This window comes from Labeo rohita, chromosome 23 (genome assembly GCF_022985175.1).
Source record: "Labeo rohita strain BAU-BD-2019 chromosome 23, IGBB_LRoh.1.0, whole genome shotgun sequence".
Taxonomy (NCBI): Eukaryota; Metazoa; Chordata; class Actinopteri; order Cypriniformes; family Cyprinidae; genus Labeo; species Labeo rohita.
This window is the reverse complement of record NC_066891.1, coordinates 22,967,120-22,991,519: the sequence shown is the minus strand read 5'-3', so window position 1 is coordinate 22,991,519 and position 24,400 is coordinate 22,967,120. Positions and strand designations below refer to the sequence as shown.

The following is a 24,400-nucleotide window of genomic DNA, read 5'->3' as shown; positions in this document are numbered from 1 at the left end:
AAAAAAAAAAAAAATATATATATATATATATATATATATATATATATATATATAAGAGGTTGCGCTAGACTTTAACATTGTCTGTCATAATTATTATCCGTCATTTTAATTTTCATATTTTAATTATAACAACACATTTAATTGCTTTTATTTTTGTTTACATCGCAGTGTCTAAAAAACTACGGCTGGGTAAACAAAAAAGATTATTTCTCGATTTTAATAGATTCTCATTTTTAATGAACCAATATCAATTCTTGAATCCCAATCGATCTTTTGGTCTATGCTGCTTTCAGTTCATGAATGAACAGTACATAGTACGCTTTTCTTTCTAATAAATAGCAGTAGGCTAGGCTTTGTGTTACTTTTGATATAAAACAAAGTCTCAGATTTCAAATTCTGTCCTTTTCATTAGGAAATATAAGCAATAAATACCGTTTTGGCACTCTTTAATGTGGCGTGATAGATCGTTGTAGCTTCTGTGTACTCGCCTGTGCATAATCAAACGCATAGCAAAACATTCGTGACAGTTTCATTTTTGTTCTGTAACCTGTGCTCTGCTGCCAGACTGGAGCGGGGTGGGACAGGGATGGGAATTACAGTTACAAGTTACAATAGATCACCCCCAGTGTAATCTGTCAAAGTGACAGACGGCCTTCAGATTTTTCCGTCACTGATAATAAAAAAATCCCTCAATGACGGACAATTTTCGGTTAACGCGACTTCTGATACAAGGTATAACAGATAGACATATGATGGCATTTTTTCCATGAAAGTGCTGTTAGAAGATGCTTGAGTCATAACAGAGATATTCAAGAAATATTCATGATAAAACAAAAATTACAAAATGAATAAATAACTAGTTGGTTGTTGGATGACCACTACCCTGACTATTGTTACCCAAGCAACAAACTATAGCACTGTTTATTGAGAAACTGCCATTAACAGGTAAAACATGGTCAGACCTCACATCTCAAACTGTCATCACACTGTTCTTCATAAGAAACTCTATAAGGACTCTATACGACTCAAGCGGTTGGAGTTGGACTTTAATAACTCCCCAATGTCTCCTGAAGTTAACTAGCCATTTGTGTCGGAGAGTGCTTCCTCTATAAAGTATTTGGCTCCTTTCCTATTCTCTATGGTCCAAATAAGGACATATGGACATTCCCATTCAATTCACAGATGAAGCCATTTAAGAGTACAGCTCCAAATTTGTGTAAAATCCCATAAGGCCAGCGCTATGAGGAGGTGAATAAAAAACCATTCACATCTAATAATGTGACAGAGCCTAGGGAGGGGACGAAAGCTTAAGAGAGCAACATGAAACAGCTGAATGGTGTTTGAGTGGATTTACTATATTTAAGAGCAGAGGAGAAGGGCTTACTATGATTTCTGCTATGCTGAATAAAACATCTGCAGGCTATACTCTGAAATGAAGAACTTTAGGGTCAAACAATCATTTAAAAAGTGAGATTTGTGTTTCTAACAGCTTTTAAATGGAGCAAGAGTTTGCCGGACCCTCCTTGAACCGGTGAGTTGGACCGATGCCATGGCATTCTGACCTAAGAGGGCTTAAGTGTTCTTGAAATTTGTCTTTGTTCTGTCTTGCGAGGTGCTAAGAGCGGGAGGGCTGGTCAACGCTCTAAAGGGCCGATAAGATTTTCAGTTTTTTTTTATAAAGGTCATGCTCTCTAGAGAGCGTGGCCACTCCCTGCTAGGGCAAAGCTGATGACTATCACGGCCAACATCAAGAGTCCTGAATGGTCATGACTGGTACATGAACTTGTCACTGAACATATAAACCAGACTAATCAAAAGATTACTTAAATATGCTTTAGATGGGTAACTAAACACATCTTGTGAAGTACCCAGGAAAATAAACGAGGAGGATTCTGGGGAAATAGGTTGCTATAACTTGTACCCATGCTGTTCTTGTGCTCTCTCACTAAACTATTTATCTCCTAGATGTCTGGGGAAAAAAATTCATGAATCATGACAAATTATGAGTTATCCATTGATCAATTCTTAGATTAAGCAGTGGGACAAACACATCATTAGGTGTGATGCACTAACAGAGAATTACATCTGGCCCAGAACTGTGATAGCCTATTTTGTGGGATTCAAACCTACAACCTTTTGGTTATAAGCCCAGAATTGGAGTATAACATTTGATCCACTCTATTTAAAAAGAGTTGCTTCTGTCTTGATTCTTGACATTCAATAATTCCTGAAAATCATTTTATGACTTAAAATCTGAAATTTTGAAAAACAAAAGTAATAAAAGTGACAACCTGTTGTGGGATTCAATCCTACAACCTTTCTGTTATAAGCCAAGAATTATAACCATTGTACCTCACCGTTTACAATTACTGCTTTTATTCTTAAAATTCAATAATTCCTGAATATAATTTTATGACTTAATGGCTGAAATTTTGAAAAACAAAAATAATCTAAATGATATCCTGTTATGGGATTTAAACCTACAACCTTTCGGTTATAAGATGAGAATTATAAACATTGTACCATACCATTTACAATTAGATGCTTCTGCTTTCATTCCTAAAATTCAATAATTCCTGAAAATTATTTTATGATTTAGCTGAAATTATGAAATAACAAAAGTGATTAAAGGCATAGCCTATTTTGGGATTCAAACCTGTAACCTTTCAGTTACTGATCCAGAATTGCAGTATAACAATTGGACCACACTATTTAAAAAGAATTGCTTCTGTCTTAAATCTTGACAATAAATAATTCATGAAAATCTTTTAATGACTTAATGGCTGACATAATGAAAAAATAAAAAAATAATCAAAATGATAGCCAGTTGTGGGATTCAAACTTACAACCTTTTGGTTATAAACAAGAATTATAAGTACTGTGCCACACCATTTACAATTAGATGTTTCTGCTTTCATTCTTAAAATTCAATAATACATGAAAATCATTTTATGACTTTTTTATGGCTGAAATTATAAAAACAAATGTAATCAAAGTAATAGCCTGTTTTGGGATTCAAACCTATAACCTTTCTGTCACCAGCCCAGAATTGCAGTTGTATCACACTATTTAAAATGAGTTGCTTCTGTCTTTATTCTTGACATTCAATAACTCCTGAAAATCATTTTAAGACTTAATGGCTGAAATAACAACAACAACAAAAAAACTAAAAATCTAAATCAGGGGTTTTCAAACTGTGTGTTGCGATTCAATTGTGGGACAAAGTGGGTCGCGTAAAGTCACTTGGCTGCAGCTAAATTTGCATTTCAGTGACACATACACTCACACACACAGTTCAGTCTAGGACTGCATGATACATCAACATTAATTATGAATTGCAAATGTGATAAAGCATTTTACATGTACAGGGTAAGTGGGGCACAAACGTGAGGTTAATTGTAACAGTACATGATTTAAAAATTTAAAAATTTCCACATGCTAGCACAACAAAAGTTACAAAATTTCCTATTAATTCCTTGCCATATCATCACTATATAGAGGAAAAAATGTGCCAAAGTTAAAAAATCTTTTGAGGATATTATTGAACATTTAACCATTGCAAAAGCAAATTTCTGGCTGAAGTAAATTTGTCATCTTGGTTTAATTAATTAACTGAACCTAAAATTTTAAAGGCAGCCAGGTAACAAATTATTTAAAGTTGACTCAACAAATATTTTTTACAGTGTAGCCCTTAATTGCCATATAACAATTGTACCACACTATTTAAAATGAGTTGCTTCTGTCCTAATGAATGACATTCAGTAATTCATGAAAATCATTTTATGTCCTAAACAATTTGTTGAGTCAACTTAAAATAACTTGTTACCGTCGGCACCAATAGCCTTGTGGTTAGTGTGCCGACATACAGTGCAATTGCACTCATGGCGACCCGAATTTGAATCCCGGCTCGTGGTCCTTTGCCAATCCCACTCCCCTCTCTTTTCACCCAATGCTTCCCTGTCTGATCTACACTGCTCTGTCCAAATAAAGGGATAAAAAAGCCCAAAAATAAATAAATAATAATAATAATAATTTGTTAACTGGCTGCCTTAAATTTTTAAGTTTAGTCAACTTGAAATGTTAATTTGTACTAAGTGACAACTTAGACATTTGAGTTGATTCAACGTAAAATTTTAAGGCAGCTGGGTATCTTACCCAGTTTTTAAGTTTAACAAACCAATTTTTTGTTAAGTCAACTCAAATATCTAAGTTGTCACTTGAACATTGTAAAGCACCAAATGGGAGTAAAACATGACTCATGACATCTGTTCCATCTTATAACAACACTTACCTCCTTAGAAAATACAACTGCAAAAGTTAACCCCTTTTTTTTTCTCCAGAACTCCATGGGTTGACACATAAAGTAGATTATTCAGATTAAGTGACCAAAATAATCTCTCATTTAGGTTTCATTTACGTTTCAGAGGGAGATGGAGAGAAGGTCACTCAATGATCTGCAATATGCGAGGAATATAAGTATGTATGTATGTGTGTATGTATGTATGGCAGGCCGGTTTTCTCAAAAAGTGAATTCTATCTGGTAAACTGTAAATTCTGAAGCCTGATTCCACATAGTCACTAAAATGCATTCATTGCGCGTAATAATTTAACGTAGTCATTATGAGAATTCATGCCTGAAAATGATCCTATTCAGCCAGGAAGCACAACTTCTAGAATGATACAGCTCTAGACAAACTGCCAGCTCTTTGTCGTAAAAAGCGTTTCAGTGGGTTGGTGATTTGCTGATTGAATAACCACGTGGCATGTTAAACCACTCACTGTTTCTTTGCACATTGACCAAACTTTTGCCAGTGCCAAGGAGTGACGAATAAGGTTATATAAAGCTGGGTATCACAGTGGTTACTCTATACAAGGTCAGCAACTGTGAATAAAGCAAACAGCTTGGGACTCTAGATCCCAGGGTGCTCCTCTGGAGCCGTGCCTTATATGGGTGTGCCAGCGCTGGCATCCACTGGCCTTATCAATGAGTCTTTCACTACGGCTGTGTGGTGCTGGGGTGCGGCTGCCAACACTGCCGCCCCAACACAGGGAGGCCTTCAGTGCAGGAAACACGGAGAGAGAAAGAGCCTTTAAATACATAAACTCCTATTTTATACACCCATGTTAATCTGAAGAGGGAGTGAATGAGACATTGATAAATATGTTATGACCTGATGAGAAATGAGAAAAATGTTCTTACCTTGGCTTCGCATTTCTTATGAGTGGCTGTTTTGCAAACTGTGGGTGGTAAAGAGAGGGAAATGTGTTGGTTAGGGAGGAATACTGAAGAAGCCTAGATATAGTTTCATTAGAGCATACAATCTTAGGTAACCTCCTAGTGAACCATAAGATGTGATGTAATTTATGGGAGTTTAAGTCATTTTAGTACTACATACAACATAAACTCATTTCAATTACTGAAAACGATTTTTGATAGTTTAATAGTTACCAATAACATCACTGACATGGACAGATATTAAATAACCGATTTTAGGGCTGTCAAAGTTAAATGAAAATAATAATAAATGGTACATTTTAAATTTAAAGATACTTTTTACTAAGTGTAAATATTCATCATATTTTCACCTTGTTAGCTACAATAACATGTATTTATTTACTTACGTATGTGTATATATATATATATATATATATATAATTTAAAAAAAAAGTTTAGAAAAAATTTACAATTGGTACCACAGATTCTAGAAGTCCATGAAACAGTGTTATTTTAGTATTATTTATATACTATTATAGTGTTTATTAATATCTTTTATTTTTTTTAATTAAAAAAAAAATATTTAATTTTTTTTAATTTAATTTTAGTAGTTGTGTCATGTGCTTTTTTCTTTTTTTTTTTTTTAATATTTCTATATAGATTTATTTTATTTCAGTTTTATCTTAAGTAATTGCAGTACTTCGAAACTTACATTTTATTTTACATTATTTAATTTATTTATTAGAAGTTTTTCAGCTTTATTACCATTACTGAAAATGATTTTCAATAGTTTAATAATTACCAATACCAATCATTGGCATTGAAAGATATTACAAAACAATTTTATGGCTGTCAAAGTTTACTGCAAAACTGGAATGGGATTCACTGTAAAAAAAAAAAAAATAAATAAAATAAAAATAAATAAATATTTTGTATTAAGTGTAAATATTGTTCAGATCATATTTTGTCTTCATTTTTCTTTTGTACAAGTATTAAGTAGTATCAAGGCCAGTTATTTTAGTTAACAATCAACATTTTTTCTTTATAGTAACATGCTTCTTCTTCGTATAAATTGTGAGGCAAAAATATGTTTTATACATGAAAATTACATAAGAAAAATATCATATTTGGCTATCCTTGGCATTAACAAGCTAAAAAAACGTCAGATAAAGGCTGAAATAGTCAGACGTCACTCACCTCGACAAAAAGAGCCCAGATTCTCCACACTCTGCCTGCATACCCCACACTGACGCTTCTTTTTGAAGGTCTTTTCTTTAAAGACGTGGGGCTCGCCCTTCCCCGCCTGGAAAACACAAACACAACATTTCAAAAAGGGCTTTGTATTTGACACTGAAGTCATACCTCTCTCTCATTCACTGTCTGTAATCCTGACATTTTGTCATTAGTTCACTATTTCTCCAAATAAATCTTCTCTTGCGTTCTGCTCTTCCGCCCGATTCCCTTCACTGACCTGAACTCTCCTCTGGATGTCAGGCCTCTGGCTCTCTTTCCTTGTACAGCAGCTCATTTTTCAATGCTGAGAACAAAAACAAAAACCCGACAAAACCTTTTATCTGAAAGTGGCACATCTTGCGGTGAGAAACTTGATGAGGACGCTTTGGTTCACACAAACAGCTCTACATAACAAGCCCACTGTGTAGCGTTTGACTACGAAATACCTGACAACCACATGTCCTCCTCAAATACTAATTTGTATGTTATCACTTCTGATGAGGCTCAAGACTAACATACAGCACAAACTCATCATGCAGCATGTTTGTACACTGGGTTTGGTTTTAACTGTGTATGACGTCTCACAGCAGAGAAGCATAATGCAGCTTTGTGTTTGGACGTGCATTTTTCCATTTGGCAGAGAGGTAGTGGGGTTTAGCACTCTTTTCCACACTCTCTTTCTTTCTTTCTGGACCCTGTTTGGACAGCTGGCGAGAAGTGCAGTGTGTGCCCTTTAGGTGCCATAGCCACAGCTTCATTAAGCTGGCACTATCACATACAGCCACTGGAGTCCCTCACTCCACAGTCATTGTCTTCAGGTACAATGGGCATCTCCAGCTATCACTACTGAATATCCTCCTACACACAACACAATATTTCTGAAGGCAAAGAGTCATTTTTTAAATGTTAAAGTACGTTTTTCAGTCTCAGTTTAATGTATAAAATAGTTTAAAAAAAAACTACTTACTAATTAAATTTGCCTCTGGATGATTAAACAAACAAAACAGGTGAGTTCTAGGCAAGAAAACACCCTACCACTTACATAGCAACACCCTAGCAAACACTCAGAACATCATAACCACATAGTATAACCCTAGCAACCACCCAGAACATCATAACACATAGCAACACCTTAGAAACCACCCAGAACATCATAACACATAGTAACACCTTAGCAACCACCCAGAACATCATAACACATAGCAACACCTTAGAAACCACCCAGAACATCATAACACATAGCAACACCTTAGAAACCACCCAGAACATCATAACACATAGCAACACCCTAGCAAACACTCAGAACATCATAACCACATAGTATAACCCTAGCAACCACCCAGAACATCATAACACATAGCAACACCTTAGAAACCACCCAGAACATCATAACACATAGTAACACCTTAGCAACCACCCAGAACATCATAACACATAGCAACACCTTAGAAACCACCCAGAACATCATAACACATAGCAACACCTTAGAAACCACCCAGAACATCATAACACATAGCAACACCCTAGCAAACACTCAGAACATCATAACCACATAGTAACACCCTAGCAACCACCCAAAACATCATAACACATAGTAACACCCTAACAACCACCCAGAACATCATAACACATAGTAACACCCTAGCAACCACCCAGAACATCATAACACATAGCAACACCCTAGAAACCACCCAGAACATCATAACACATAGTAACACCCTAGAAACCACCCAAAACATCATAACACACAGTAACACCCTAACAACCACCCAGAACATCATAACACATAGTAACACCACCACCCAGAACATCATAACACATAGTAACACCCTAGCAACCACCCAGAACATCATAACACATAGTAACACCCTAGCAACCACCCAGAACATCACAACCACATAGTAACACCCTAGCAACCACCCAGAACATCATAACACATAGCAACACCCTAGAAACCACCCAGAACATCATAACACATAGTAACACCCTAGCAACCACCCAAAACATCATAACACATAGTAACACCCTAGAAACCACCCAAAACATCATAACACACAGTAACACCCTAACAACCACCCAGAACATCATAACACATAGTAACACCCTAGAAACCACCCAGAACATCATAACACATAGTAACACCCTAGCAACCACCCAGAACATCATAACACATAGTAACACCCTAGCAACCACCCAGAACATCACAACCACATAGTAACACCCTAGCAACCACCCAGAACATCATAACACATAGCAACACCCTAGAAACCACCCAGAACATCATAACCACATAGTAACACCCTAGCAACCACCCAAAACATCATAACACATAGTAACACCCTAACAACCACCCAGAACATCATAACACATAGTAACACCCTAGCAACCACCCAGAACATCATAACACATAGCAACACCCTAGAAACCACCCAGAACATCATAACACATAGTAACACCCTAACAACCACCCAGAACATCATAACACATAGTAACACCCTAACAACCACCCAGAACATCATAACACATAGTAACACCCTAACAACCACCCAGAACATCATAACACATAGTAACACCCTAACAACCACCCAGAACATCATAACACATAGTAACACCCTAGCAACCACCCAGAACATCATAACACATAGCAACACCCTAGAAACCACCCAGAACATCATAACACATAGTAACACCCTAGAAACCACCCAAAACATCATAACACACAGTAACACCCTAACAACCACCCAGAACATCATAACACATAGTAACACCCTAACAACCACCCAGAACATCATAACACATAGTAACACCCTAGCAACCACCCAGAACATCATAACACATAGTAACACCCTAGCAACCACCCAGAACATCACAACCACATAGTAACACCCTAGCAACCACCCAGAACATCATAACACATAGCAACACCCTAGAAACCACCCAGAACATCATAACACATAGCAACACCCTAGAAACCACCCAGAACATCATGCTATAAGAGGGGAAAAAACATAAAAATGGCTGTAACTGCACTAACATTTGTCCTATCAACATGAAAATCGGTGTCTACGTTCTTGGTCCGAGGCCACTGGGGGCGATATCTCATTTTTCAAGGGCATAAACATTTGTATGTTGCACGTTTTTCACACATATGATAGAACTCCTCGTTCTAGACAACTTTGCCTCTAGAACCACTGCTGTCAATCAAATCATTTCATAAATGATTGAGAAGATGTAAAAAACCTACTTTTGCAAACTAGTCCTAGGATTTTCGCTCAATCTGGGAAAAAAAAACAATGCAGTACAATTCTCTGCATTATCTAGGCCAATAATTATCAAAAAATGTTGAAATTTACCCTTTGGGAAGCCATAACAGGGTAGTTTAGAAAAGGGGCCTGTCAAAATTTACCCAAAATCCTATAAACCTAAAGGAAAACTGAAAACTTCATAAAACCTGCTAAACACATGTGACAGGTGATTCTAAACAAGCATGCTGGCGCTACAACAATCATAACTGTTAAAAAAACAAAAATGCTTTTGATTTATGTGGTTACAAGCTTGCTAAATAATGTCTTTTTTTACATTTTAAAATAAATGATTGCTTAAATGGCAGCGGCTTTCAAAGATCACTTGATGTCCAACATAAAATCTGAGACCTAAAGCAAAACCAAGTGAGAAGCAGAGGAACATGTGTTAGTGTTGTCTGTAGCCTGTCCTCTCCACATTCATAACCGTTTGTTCTCTCGCTGTACGGTGACACAAGACTTCTTCGGTATGACTAAGATGGTTGAGAATTGAGAAACCGTAATAGCTGACTATAATTGCTTAATCAGAGCAAGTCTTTCATCCAATATGAGCAAACAACAGGATCAGCTGCTTTAGGCGATAGCAATGCCCTGTAAAAGTGCCACATGACAAACGTTACATGTTATGCATTAAAGCATCCCATTTAAACATCCACGGTTACCAAGAAAGCCCTCTCTCTCTTTCTGGATTAATCAAAACGGGTCATCTCATGTTATTCCTCTCAGAGATCTCAGCCAGATCACGCTGATTTGCTTGGCTGCTCCAGGAGTTCAGTCTGCCCACCCAAATGAAAATCATCAGCTGATTTTTTTCCTTTCTCTTTTACAGCTACTTAATGCTTGGATTTCCTTTCTTTTGGCTAATTTCAGCTTCTAGTTTTTCCCATGTTCACTCTGTTCATTTTCCTTAACTTTAGCCAAGGGTCAATGACGTATAAAAGTGTCCATGATAAAGAAAATAAAAACACATGTGCCAAGCTCCCAGATGTACTCTGTATGCATGCTGGTTTCATATATATCTTTCATATTATATCATATATAATTTTCAAGAAATGTTACAATTTAATGGCTCTTTTGGTGACATTACATTTAATGGCAGATTTTTTTTTAAATATTTATAAATCGATAAAGCAGTTTGGTTAACTGATTGTGAAATAATTACAATATATATTCTGGTGAATAATCAATAAAAAAGTGCAATTAATCACATATATTGATATTTCCTAAGAAATAAAATAAAAAATAAAATAAAATAAAATAAAATAAAATAAAAAAATACCAAATTCATAAAATAGCAAAAAAAAAAAAGACAATATTATATTATCCCGGCAGATGATTAAATAGATCAATAAACATGCAAAAGTTGCTTTAGAAGTCGCTGATCTACAGTATTTTGTCTCATTTATTGTACTAATGTTACATTAAATTAAATTGAAAGCTCTAAAAAGTGTGAAGGTCCTTTAACTTCCATAAATACACTTTAAAAGCTTAAAAAGAAATCATTAATGCCACTTTACAGAACCAAAATGCACTTGTTCTCGAACCCTGGCCTACAGGTTAGTGTTTATGTAATTTAGCCCTATTAAACATAAAAGTGACCTTTCTGTGCACCCTAATTAGGTGAGCATAGAACGTGCGTTATAAAGCTTACCTTTCTCCTGCTGAAGTCCACGAGGGTCAAGGACCCGAATGAAAAAATAATCAGCGCTCCATTACCTGCACTAAGTAACCCCACCCCCTTTAACCGAGTGTGCAAAATCACGTCTCGCAGGTCCTGCGCTCTGTGAGGTGTGACTGCAACACCCGTCAACAGACCAACCTACTGCCCGGCCGACAGTGTGCCAAGAGCGGGTAGTCAGGGTAGGGACGGCCCCCAAGGCACAGAGCAGAGACAAGGAGGGACTGTTCACTTAATTTTAGCCATCCAGAACAGCTTGCCAAAGCTCTCCAGCAAAAAGGACAGCCTTTGAGAGAGAGAAAACCCTCCCCTTTAAACTCAAATGAAAGAACAGAAGAGGAATTGAACAGACAATCTGGATATAAACAGACGTGGAAATGACAGAAAGCGACAGGCAAGTTCGTATTTTAGGGTGAAACGCATACCCACGTACCAGTTTTCCCATGATTCTTCACCTCTGCACTCTCCATAAATAGCTCTAGCTTCAACAGATCCTCATATTGTGTGCAATATCCTGCACTGAACCGAACTTTGTGTTCCAGCCCAACTCAGTACATGCAAGCTATGAATGGAAGCCTAACAAGAACATAAACACCAATTGACATTTAGGGGTCAATGACATATAAGAGAATCCATTAAAATGAAAAAGGAAAAAATCTTTTAAAAATCTAGCTGAAACATGTGCCAAGTTGTTAGAAATGTACTCTTTGTATTTATGTTGGTTTCATTTTCAAGAAAAGAAAAAAAATGCAAAAGCAATCAATGTAATGTGATGTAATTATAAATGTATTTATGTAATCTTCTTATCAGTGTTATTTTAGTATCATAAAGATACTATTATTGTTTTTATGAATATTTAGAATCGGTTTTTGTTTACATTTTTTCTTTAGATTTTAATTCTGGTTAATTTTTTAGTTATTTTGTGTTTTTGTCATTTTAGTAGTTTTTGTTTATATCTACATAGTTTTTATTCATTTTTATTTGTCAGTTTTAGTATCAGTTTTACTTATTTTAGTATAAAATAAAATATAAAATATTTTATTATTATTATTTTTTTAATATTATTTTAACTTAAAAATAAAATATTAGTTAAAAGTTTTTAAGAAATGTACTATAACTTTATATAAATTTAGTTAAACTAATGTTGTCTTGTCATAAAAAAACAAACAAACAAAACAAAAACATATCTAATATTATATTTTGACCTTGATGCAAAGGGGTCCTCTTTGTCATATCACTTCCTGTTTTTTTAAATTTAGTTTAATTCTATTATTTTATCTAAGAACGTAATTCTTTACTGAGACTTTGTATTCTTTATATATTGTTTTTTTAATTTTGTTTAATAAATTATTTTATGATATCGTTTTTAACTGTATGCTCCTCCCAAAAAAAAAAAAAAAGTTTTAATAAAAAGACAGAACATATGCTAATCATACAACATGGTTTTTAAGTCACTGTATGTATAAATTGATTTTATTTGATTTTTAATATATAATATTATTTTTTATATACACTGCCATTCAAAAATTTGGGATCAGAAAGATTTTTAATGTTTTTTAAAGAAGACTCTTATGCTAAAGTTTCATTTATTTAATCAAAAATACAGAAAAAAGTAATATTATGAAATATTATTGCAATTTAAAATAAGTTTTCTATTTTAATATACTATAAAAAGTATAATGTGTATAATGTACTATACTACTATGAAATCTAATTTATTCTTTCTTTCTTTATTTTTTAAGTCTTCAGTGTCACATGATCCTTCAGAAATCATCCTAATATGTTAATTTATTATCAATGTTGGAAATCTTTTCTAACAATATAAGTCTTTACTATCACTTTTTATCAATTTAACACATTCTTGCTGAATAAAGGTATTTTATTAAGAAAGAAAACTATTTACTGACCCCCAAACTATGAATGGTAGTGTACATTGTTACAAAAGATTTATATTTTAAATAAATGCTGTTTCTTTTTAACATTTTATTCATCAAAGTATCAGTTTCCAAAAAAAAAATATTAAGTAGCACAACTGTTTCCAACAGTGATAATAAATTAGCATATTAGAAGCATTTCTGAAGGATCATGTGACACTGAAGACTGGAGTAATGATGCTGAAAATCCCGCTTTGCATCACAGGAATAAATTATATGTCAAAGTATATTAAAAAACAGAAAACCACTATTTTAAATTGCAATATTATTTCACAATATTACTGTATTTTTTATACCCAAATAAATGCAGCCTTGATGAGCAGCAAAGACCTCTTCAAAAAACATTAAAAATCTAACTGATTCCAAAGTTTTAAATATTTTATAATGTTTTCTGTTAATCTATTCATAAACAGAATAAGTGGCAATCACATAACTGACTCTTACACCAGTCAAAAAGTGCTTCTAAGACACAGAAAGCATCCTTTATCTGTCACTGAAGTTTAAAGATCCAACTCAAAAAAGAGAAACCACTGTAGATTTGGTGGTGGCGCCTCTAGAGTTCAGCCTCTAAGGTATAAATCCAAGTGGAAGCAGCCCACAATCTGGAGAACTGCTCAGATCTCCATCCTGCCTTCGCCACAAATGTTCTCCAATCAGCGTGGCATTAATGGCCAGGGTGCCCCAAGCAGATCGTCCCTGCCATCCGTCTCCCGCAGGTCATAATAAATAAAAAGCATCTGCGAATAACCACGTTATCAATCACAAAATCGTGCCTGCAACCATGGTGGTCCACCAACAGATGCTACCCATTACGATTTCAAATCATAGAGACAAAGAAACACTGGTAAGCACAAACAACAATTCAAGAAAAAACTATTCTAACGGACAAATCAGACGAATAAACATCAGTGAAGATGGATGAAGGGAACGGAGATCTTGGATATCAAACTGTCTTCAAGTGATGAGCCAATAAGAGAATATATGAGCACTGGATTAACTGCTGCTATAACCTACACTTGCTGAAAAAGTGCTTTTAATGCCAGAGGAATTAGCTTTCCTCCCCAAAAAATTCAGACGACGTGTTTTTAGTGGCGTTCGATGCAATGGCACTAAAAACCTGCCATATCTTTTTCCACTGCAGACTGATGTCCTCTAGATTTTTACACTGTGCAAAACTCACAGCTGCAATACTATGAAGTTGAATTTATAAAAATAACCACTTTCAAAAGTTTACATACGCTTGATTCTTAATGCTTGTTTTTTTTTGTTTAGTGATACTGTAGTTGTTAATGAGTCCCTTGTTTGTCCTGAACAATGCTGTTTGTCAAGAAAATCCTTTAGGTCTCTCACTAATCACTAAACACTCACTAATGCTCCGGAAGGAAAGATGATGCATTAGGAGCTGGGGGGTGAAAACTTTTGAATCTGAAGATCAGGGTAAACTGAACTTATTTTGTCTTCTGGGAAACATGTAAGTATCTTCTGTAGCTTTTAAAGGGCAGTACTAAATGAAAATATGATATTTAGGCAAAATAAGTAAAATGTACACATTCTGTTCAAAAGTTTTCACCCCCCGGGCTCTTAATGCATCGTTTTTCCTTCTAAAGCATCAGTGAGTGTTTGAACCTTCCTTAATAGTTGCATATGAGTCCCTCAGTTGTCCTCAGTGTGAAAAGATGGATCTCAAAATCTTACAGTCATTGCTGGAAAGGGTTCAAATATGCAAAAATGCTGAAAAACCAAACAGTTTGTGGGACCTGAAGGATTTTTCTGACGAACAGCAGACAAAGAAAACAAACATCACTAAAGAAAAACACACAGCTGTAGATCATTCAGGTAACAACACAGTATTAAAAATCAAGCCTATGTAAACTTTTGAACAGGGTCATTTTTATAAACTCACCTATTATTTTCTCTTGTGGACTATATGTAAACATCTTTTATGTGAAATATCGTATTAAGGTCATTACTAAATAAAAAAACAACATGCATTTTGTATGATCCCTTTTATTTTGGTAAAATAATTAACATTTTGCAGATTCTGCAAGGTGTATGTAAACTTTTGACTTCAACTGTAGACAGTTCAGGGTCATACAAAGAGAAAAGACCATCATGTGACACTAAAAAGCAAAAGACTTGAACTAAATAGCATAAAATAGAAAACAAAACATCCTAATGCACTTTACTGATTTATAGTTTTTACTTGCAAAAACATAAATTTAACAACATTTCGACAATTCCAGTACAGAACCTGATAGGATGTTGCGCACGCACGACTGAATGAAAATGTAAATCCTTTAAAATCTTGAACATCCAAGATGCTCATGTCTTTCTGTCTTTAGTCGTGAAGAAATTATGTTTTTTGAGGAAAGCATTTCAGGATTTTTCTCCGTATAATGGACTTCATTGGTGCCCCGATTTTGAACTTCCAAAATGTAGTTTAAATGCAGCTTCAAATGGCTCTAAACGATCCCAGCCAAGGAAGAAGGGTCTTATCTAATGAAACGATCTGTCATTTTTTTCGGAAAATAAAAATTTGTATACTTTTTAAGCACAAAAGCTCTTGTAGCACAGGCTCTGGGATGCACGTTCACATATTATTGAATCACGTCAAAAGGTCATGCGGAACGTAGGCTGAACTACAGACCCAGTGTTTACAAAGCGAACGCACAAAGACTAAGAAAATGCAAGTAAGTCAAACGCTGTTTACAAACAAAAAGGTACAACAATGTCGGACGATTCTGAAGTTGTAGGAGAAAATAACATGGATTTTTCGACATACTCTACCTTTTTTAGCTGGAGTACACAGACGATGAACTTGTTTTGATTCGAAGACGTGATTCATAGCAGTGATGGGAAGTTCGGATCATTTTACCGACTCAGACCTTTGAATCTCGTTCTGCAAAATGAACAAATCTTTTTTCGAGTCATTTCGTTCATTTCAGCAAAATCAGCATCACGTGACAGCCCCATAAGATGAACGAATGACTCGAAAAACCCGAAAACTCAAAACAGGTGAACTAATTCCAGTACAGAACCTAATAGGATGTTTGAACGAATCACTCCCCGAGACGACTCGTTCTTCCCGAGTCACATTAAAGATTCATTCAAAATGAATGAATCATTCAAGAATGACCCGTGGACGCGCATCTCAGAGCCTGTACTACACAAGCTTTTGTGCTTAGAAAGTACACAAATTTTTATTTTTCGAAATCAATGACTGATCGCTTTGCTAGATAAGACGCTTCTTCCTCGGCTGGGATCATTTAGAGCCCTTTGAAGCTGCATTTAAACCACATTTTGGAAGTTCAAAATCGGGCACCAAAGAAAGTCCATTATATGGAGAAAAATCCTGAAATGCTTTCCTCAAAAACCATAATTTCTTTATGACTGAAGACAGAAAGACATGAACATCTTAGATGACAAGGGGGGGAGTAATTTATTTGTGAATTGTTGTCCTGGAAGTGGCGTTCTCCTTTAAGTATCCGATTCTGGAATCGGAATCGATTTTCGATACCCAACCCTATTTTTCTGTAACAATTGCAAACGTTTGTTCCCAGGGCATTACTATGCAGTTGTTAAAGTGTTGCTATATAATATAAATTGTTCTTAGACAATTCATATCTCTTTTTAAATGGGTCCCATGCATGTTTTAATAGTCTGATAACGTAAAAACACGATTTTAGGCATCTGTAGCACAGCAGCATCCTGCTGAACGCACCAAACATTTAGAGTCAATAAAGAGTTAGTATCTCAACTAGGGAGTATTAAAAAAGTGTTACAGGCCTTTTTCCTCACTGAGGGGTGGTAAAGGGAAAGCAAGGGAGCCATGTGTGTGAATACGAGTGTGTGTTTATAAATGAGTGTGTGTGTGTAGGGTGGGACAGGCAGTGGAAGAACAGAGATTGCCTGTTCCAGTGATGAAGTCAGTGTAGTGCCATTACATACTTCCTGTGCTAATCAAATATGTCTCCATGCAAAACAAACTGCACAATGACCAAAACACAACATTCACAGCAAACTATTTGTATTCATAATGAGCATCTAAACTATTCAAATTCTAGAAGCGCTTATCAAAAAACTAATATATTAACTATGGGACGCGTCCCTTCCATATCTGAGATGGTTATGGTCCTGCATCCTGAGGAAATGACGGCCTAATCTGCCCATCCTATTGTGTGAGTTATTATTGCACTTCCTCCCGTAAGCCATCAGTAAGACTTCACACACTAAATCACACAGCAGTCTATTAGTGTCAGACTGTTATCAAGAACTTACTCTACCACACAATGTTGTTGTGTTACTATATATAACCCAAGAGAAAGCCAAAGGGAAGTCGAAAGCCTGATACAAAATATAAAGATAAAATACAATCACGCATATATACGTCCAATTACTCATCCGGAATTCCTGTGGCGCGACATTTACATGAACCTTCATGTCAGTAAACGTTCACACACTATAATCCAACCGTGGCGGTCGGTTTCAGACTGTTATGATTGAGCATTTCACTATGATGTGAAACTTGAAACTTCAGAAAGAACCAAGTAAAACACACTAATCAGTGACCACACTCATTTTATGACTATACATAAATGGCTCAATATGCTAGTAAAGAAATACCCCTGATTATGGCTTATATCACATAGTAATTACTTGCAACTTTTTTACTGCTCTAAAATCAACAGCAAGAATTATTACCACGTGTTGCTAAGTAACACTTCTATTGTACTATTCTCCTACACATCTATAACTCTTCTATAAGTATGATTCTCTTCAAGCAGACAGATTTATAGATGAGTGTGATATTATAATATTCATAATAATAAATACAGTAAGCTAAAGCAGTCCATGTGAGGTACAATATGAAGTGGCAGCTCATAGAAAACACATGAGAGACATAAAAACAGAGAAAAGTAATTATAACGTAGGTGGCAAATCATATCAACTATTTACTAGGCTACTAACAAGCAATCAGCCCATTGAAAATTAAAGCTTTTCTTGCTTTCTCTAAATTGCGGTCATATATAATGGCGGTTTAACTGTACTCGGAGCTTCACTGATGATGTCCTTCACTGATGACCTCACACCAGATCAGCTGACTTATCAGCAAGTCAACAATATGTTCAAAAACCTTCTTTTAGTGACTTTTACACTATTCTGCATGACATTTGTCTGGGGAAGCTGTGAGATGTTGGAGGACAGAATGTGCATTCTAGCTAAAATGTATCTACTATATGTACAGTGTCCCAAGATGCTTTAAAGAGTTTGAGGAACTTAAAAGTTAATGGAAAAAAACAAAACAAAAAAAAACTGCATGTCGTGTTAATACATCAGAACATATTTTTCGCCCATCTTCTTATATTTTGCATTGCCTTTCTTCTCAGAATAATGATGTCACACTTATATCCATGTATCGAGCTATTTTACAGGACTATACTTCAAAATTAACATAGTACATGGCCAAAATAAATGATGTCATCATGGCAATAAACCATGCTAATATGTTTTTTAAAAACATTTTTTTAACAATGTCATGAATTCAATATGTTCAATATGTTCATTACAAAAAAGTAGGTTCATTTTAAAAATTGTAGATATTGTAATTCTAGTTTAAAGTTTTGTATCAATTTATTTTTATTACATTTTATTTTATTTTATTTTTTTACATTTTTATTACCACTTTACACACTGCCATTCAAAAGTTTGGGACAAGTTTCTTATGCTCATCACAGCATTTATTTGATCAAAAATCCAGAAAAAAATTTTAATATTGTAAAATATTATCTCAGTGTAAAATAACTGTTTTCTATTTAATTATATTTTAAATGTAATTTATTCCTGTGCTGCAAAGCTGAATTTTCAGCATCATTACTTCAATCTTCAGTGTCACATAATCCTTCAGAAATCAAGAAATCATAAATCATTATAACATGCTGATTTATTATCAATATATATATATATATATATATATATATATATATATTAATGAATAAGTTCATGAATAAAAAGTTTAAAAGACCAGCATTTATTTAAAATAGAAATCTTTTGCACTGCTTAATATTTTTATTCTTCATTTTTTTCTGAAAGAAATTAATAATTTAATTCAGCAAGGATGTGTTAAATTGATTTTTAAAAAGGGATAGTAAAGACTTATATTATTAAAAAATATTTTTATTTTGAATGAATGCTGTTCTTTTTAACTTTTTATTCATCAAAGAATTCTGAAAAAAGAATCACAGGTTCCAAAAATAGTAAGCAGCACAACTGTTTCCAACATTGATAATAATATGATAATAAATCAGCATACTGGAATGATTTCTGAAGGATCATGTGACACTGAAGACTGGAGTAATGATGCTGAAAATTCAGCTTTTCATCACAGGAATAAATTCTATTTTAAAGTATATTAAAATAGAAAACCACTGTTTTAAACTGTAATAATATTTCACAATATTGCAAATAAATGCAGCCTTGATGAGCCTAATAAACATGTTTAAAAAACATTACAAATCTTACTGATCCCAAATTTTCAAACAGCAGTGTATAAATGTGCACACACTTTCATATTAATGATTATTTTTTATTTATTATTATGAAGTGTTTTATTTATTATTCATTATTTATCATTAAATGACAAACTTACAGTTTAACTTAAGCAACTATGGTAGTTTAATTCATGATTCATTTTTGAAAGAACATGAGAGCATTCCTTTACATAACTAAAAGGGAAATTTATTTAAAAAAAAAAAAAAAAAAAAAAAAAAAAAAAAAAAAAAAAACTACAGGTTAGTACAGGTTAATAGACTTATTAATCTTCCCACGCCCTTGCGGTACCCAAACTGCTGTCTAGGTAGTGAGCTCACTACGTTTTGAGACGCAGCCGTTGTCTCTAGTGAGGCGTTTAATGTATGATGACGCAGTAACTATTAGTTACCAGCTCGTGAAATCATATGATGACTCTTTCTTTCTGTTCCAATTTTCAGTGCAGTTTCACCCCTGGCAAAGAGTGGGAAAAAACCAAAGCTGCGCGTTTCCTTAAGACTTTCATCGACGACATAACGCAATAACCATACAAACTCAAACGCTGTCTTTAAATTAGTTCTTGCCCGACTTAATTAGCAGAGTGATAAAACTTTTAAGACTTTTGTGAGGTTTTCATTTGTGGTTATGTAAGGCGTGTAATCATTGTCCCTACAGAAAGAACGAGAGACTTCGCTCATGCTGCTGTTATGCATCTGACATGTTTCATGCCATGATAGTGAACATGGAAAGCGTGGATCTGACACAGCAGCACCAAAACCAGGGATCTTACATTTAAACGCACAATGTGTATCTTATACAAGCGTGTGTATTTACCATATGTGTTCTTAAGCTATTGTATCCTATATTTACAATTAAAAATACAACCTAAAGTCACTTTTCTCACAGGCTCTCACCTATAGGATGCTGTAACACATAATAGAAGAAAACTACATAAAATTACATATCAGATCAGTGTTGCTCCTAACATTATTATTTGCATAACATGCATACAAAAACATTTAATAGAAATAACAGCCATTAATCACATCTTATTTCATCCACTTTAAGACCATTAAGGACCTCTAAGCATGAAATCTTAGAGCTATACTGAATGAATAAACTTTACCTTGCTCATGTTTTTGGAGAATATTCCCGCTAAAAAAGATTTCCTTAAAGATTTCATGGGCTACATTCCCAATGATTCAATGGAGTGGCATTCGACTACTGATGGAGTTGTTTTCTTTACTCTTACTAAACTCATACTCTGGCAGAGTGGGAGGAGCTACAGCGGGAAAAGAACACTGTGGAATGTTGTTACTGGAAGCAAACTTTTCTGATTGGCTGCATCGTGAGCAATCGATAGCTGATTGGATGGAATGCAAATTAGAAGCGCCTGCCTTTATGAATGTAGCGCTGTTTTACAACATATGTTTCACTGTAGCATCATTCACAACTGCATTTATGTTTAGTCAGTTAACACGTTTTTGCTTAAAAATAACTTTTAATTATGAATTAATCTTATCATTTGACATACACTACCGTTCAAAAGTTTGGGGTCAGTAAGACTTGTAATAGTCTTTAAAGAAGTCTCTTATGCTCATCAAGGCTGCATTTATTTGATTAAAAATATAGAAACAAAAACAGTAATATTGCAAAATGTTTTTACAATATAAAATAATGTTTTTTTATTTTAACATACTTTAAAATAGAATTTATTCCTGTGATGAAAAGCTGAATTTTTATCAGCTGTTACTCCAGTCTTAAGTGTCACATGATCCTTCAGAAATCATTCTAATATGCGGATTTATTATTAGAATGATCAATGTTGGATAATATCAACAGTTGTGCTGCCAAATATTTTTTTGGAACCTGTGATTTATTTATTTTTTCAGGATTTTTTCATGAATAACACGTTTAAAAAGTACAGTGTTTATTCAAAATATAAATATTTTAGAACAATGTAAATTATTTATTATTAACTTTTAATAAACTTTTAATTATTAACTTAATACATCCTTGGTGAATAAAAGTATTAATTTCTTTAAAAAAAGAAAAAAAAGAAACAATAAAAATGTACTGACCCCAAACTTTTGAACGGTAGTGTATATCATTTGTGCGAACAAGTTTATTATGAAATTAGTTATACATTACTTTGTGGCTGATGTGCATTTATTTGTTTTTTTAATGTTACATAATTGCTTCTACAGTAAATCGTCAGAAATTAGTCTGAATTAGTCAGTGTAATGCATATATGACTACCAAAAAGTTAAACTTTGAGAGAACTATTGAAAGCACAATACCGACATCAACTGGTCATATGTGGAGTTACATCTCCAGACGCTTTCACAAGTGCTCTCTATCTAGAGATTCAGCATGTAAGGCTCACTAGTAATATTTAAACGCCTTAAAATTACGTAAATGTGGCTTTTGATACATTTTTGAAAAGATGGACGCTCCAAACACACAATAAAAAATGATGAATTACTTTCAACTAGGCCTCATACTAAACATGCCTGACGTAATGGTGAAACAGACTAATTTGTCACTCATTTGGTTTCGTTCTCACCAATTAAGAAACATTTTCAAACACTACATGACTGAAATGAATGGCCTTAAATCTAAGTGATGAATGCAGTTCATCAGTCCATGAACAGAATAAACAGAAACGTGCACTGTGGAATCGCACAGCCAAGCAAATGTGGCTTCCAGCTCTGAAGCCCCATACAAACACCATGTGATATGTGCCAGTGATTAATGCATTTATCAAATAAGTTCCGTATAAACAAAGAAAACATTAGGACGGATATATTAAACATCCAAATGAATATAAATCAGCAAATAGCAATGTGTTATTGAATGTTTATTTGAACTGTTTAATGAATGTTTATGAATTGTCTGAATAGGAAAAAGAAAATAACATGTGGGATAGGTTTTTTTTTTTTAAATATTTACTAAATGCATGCAATTGTAAATAAATAAAAAATAAAGTAATTCGATATGTAGGATTTTAATTTAGTTTTTATTTTTTTAAGAAGGCCTGGATATGTTTCTGATCTTAACGCACAGCCGATCATTTTTTATCATTATTTTGTTGACTATACTGAGTTGTACTGAACTGTTTAAAAACAGACATGGAAATTCCAGTAAATTATATATCTTGACACTATTTGATTAAAAGACAGACACAAACCAGACTTATAAAGAAGAATGATTTTGATTATAAATGTTTTGGCTTTTTACTAGACCACCTCTAGATATAACAAAAGATAAAACAAGAAGATAAGAGGTGTTTGAAGCTAAAATACAAGAGAACAAAGTACACAAGGAACAAAATGGGAAGGAACGGGAAGGGATAAGGAAGTGAAGGGGAAGAAAGAAAAGGACAGAAAAAGCTTGAGTATTAGGTGGGGAGGGGAAATTATACAATCCAATTAAGGAGAGTGAGTGAGGCTTGTTGAGAAAGGGCAAAGAGAGACGCGTGTAGGACACACAGGCCATGGGAGAGTATGTGCAGACAGGAAGTGGAAGGCACATGGTTGGGGAGAGAGGGGCCCTGCAGCAGGCAGAATGGAGGAACGTTAGAGAAACACGTCAAGTCCCACTCGCCAAGCCATGTGCATACAAATTTATACTGTTTACAGAACCAGAGGAGAGAGACTTCTTTGTCTAGAATTCAAAATTGAACTATATTTTTCTGCATCTCCTATGTACATGCTCTCTCTTTTCCATCTGTCTCTGTTCTAGTGCTCATATTTAAGGTTTGGGATTTAAACAAACCCACAGCACATTACATATTGGCAAGTAACTCATCCCATATGTTTGTGCTATGGATATGAGAGATGCCTGAAATCATGTGGCTTGTGGAGAAGAAGTGTTATTACTTTTCTTAGCAATCCGACGTATGCTTTTCACATGACAGATGATGGAATGGGGAGATGTATTATCATCTACTACATTATCAGAATATTATTTCCAAACTTTTTGAATGGTTTGACCATAAGAAGCCTGGGTTGGTAACAAAAGGTAAAACAATAAAATCTAAAGACAAAAGGCATTTGATATAAAATAAATAAAAGCTACGTTTACACTACTTTCGCACTGTCAGTTTTTGGGATTGACAATCGCAGTTTACCTACAGGTGTAAGTCTTGAAATGTCCCGTTCACACAGCATCACAGCATTTTCAGGACTCGCAACCGCATTCTCGGAACACACGCAGCTACTTCCAGCTAAAACCAGCCTGGCCAGGCTGGGAGACCAGCTAAAACCAGCTAATTCCAGCTACTTCCAGTTTAACCAGCTAAAACCAGCCTGGCCAGGCTGGGAGACCACCTAAAACTAGCTACTTCCAGCTACTTCCAGCTACTTCCAGCTAAAACCAGCTAATTCCAGCTAATTCCAGCTACTTCCAGCTTAACCAGCTAAAACCAGCCTAGCCAGGCTGGGAGGCCAGTTAAAACCAGCTAATTCCAGCTACTTCCAGCTTAACCAGCTAAAACCAGCCTAGCCAGGCT

At 34.7% G+C, this 24,400-nt stretch overlaps 1 protein-coding gene across 2 annotated transcripts in view; it reads right to left on the bottom strand.

Moving 5' to 3' along the window:
* The window catches only part of tns2a (tensin 2a), an 82,055-nt gene that overhangs the window by 44,064 nt on the left and 13,591 nt on the right, over window positions 1-24,400 (bottom strand). For both annotated transcript variants that reach the window (XM_051095742.1, XM_051095743.1), the window contains exons 2-3: window positions 6,413-6,518; window positions 5,201-5,238 (exon numbers count right to left, since the gene is read on the bottom strand). In XM_051095742.1, the coding sequence (XP_050951699.1) occupies window positions 5,201-5,238; window positions 6,413-6,518 (144 nt within the window). The remainder of the gene's footprint in view (window positions 1-5,200; window positions 5,239-6,412; window positions 6,519-24,400) is intronic.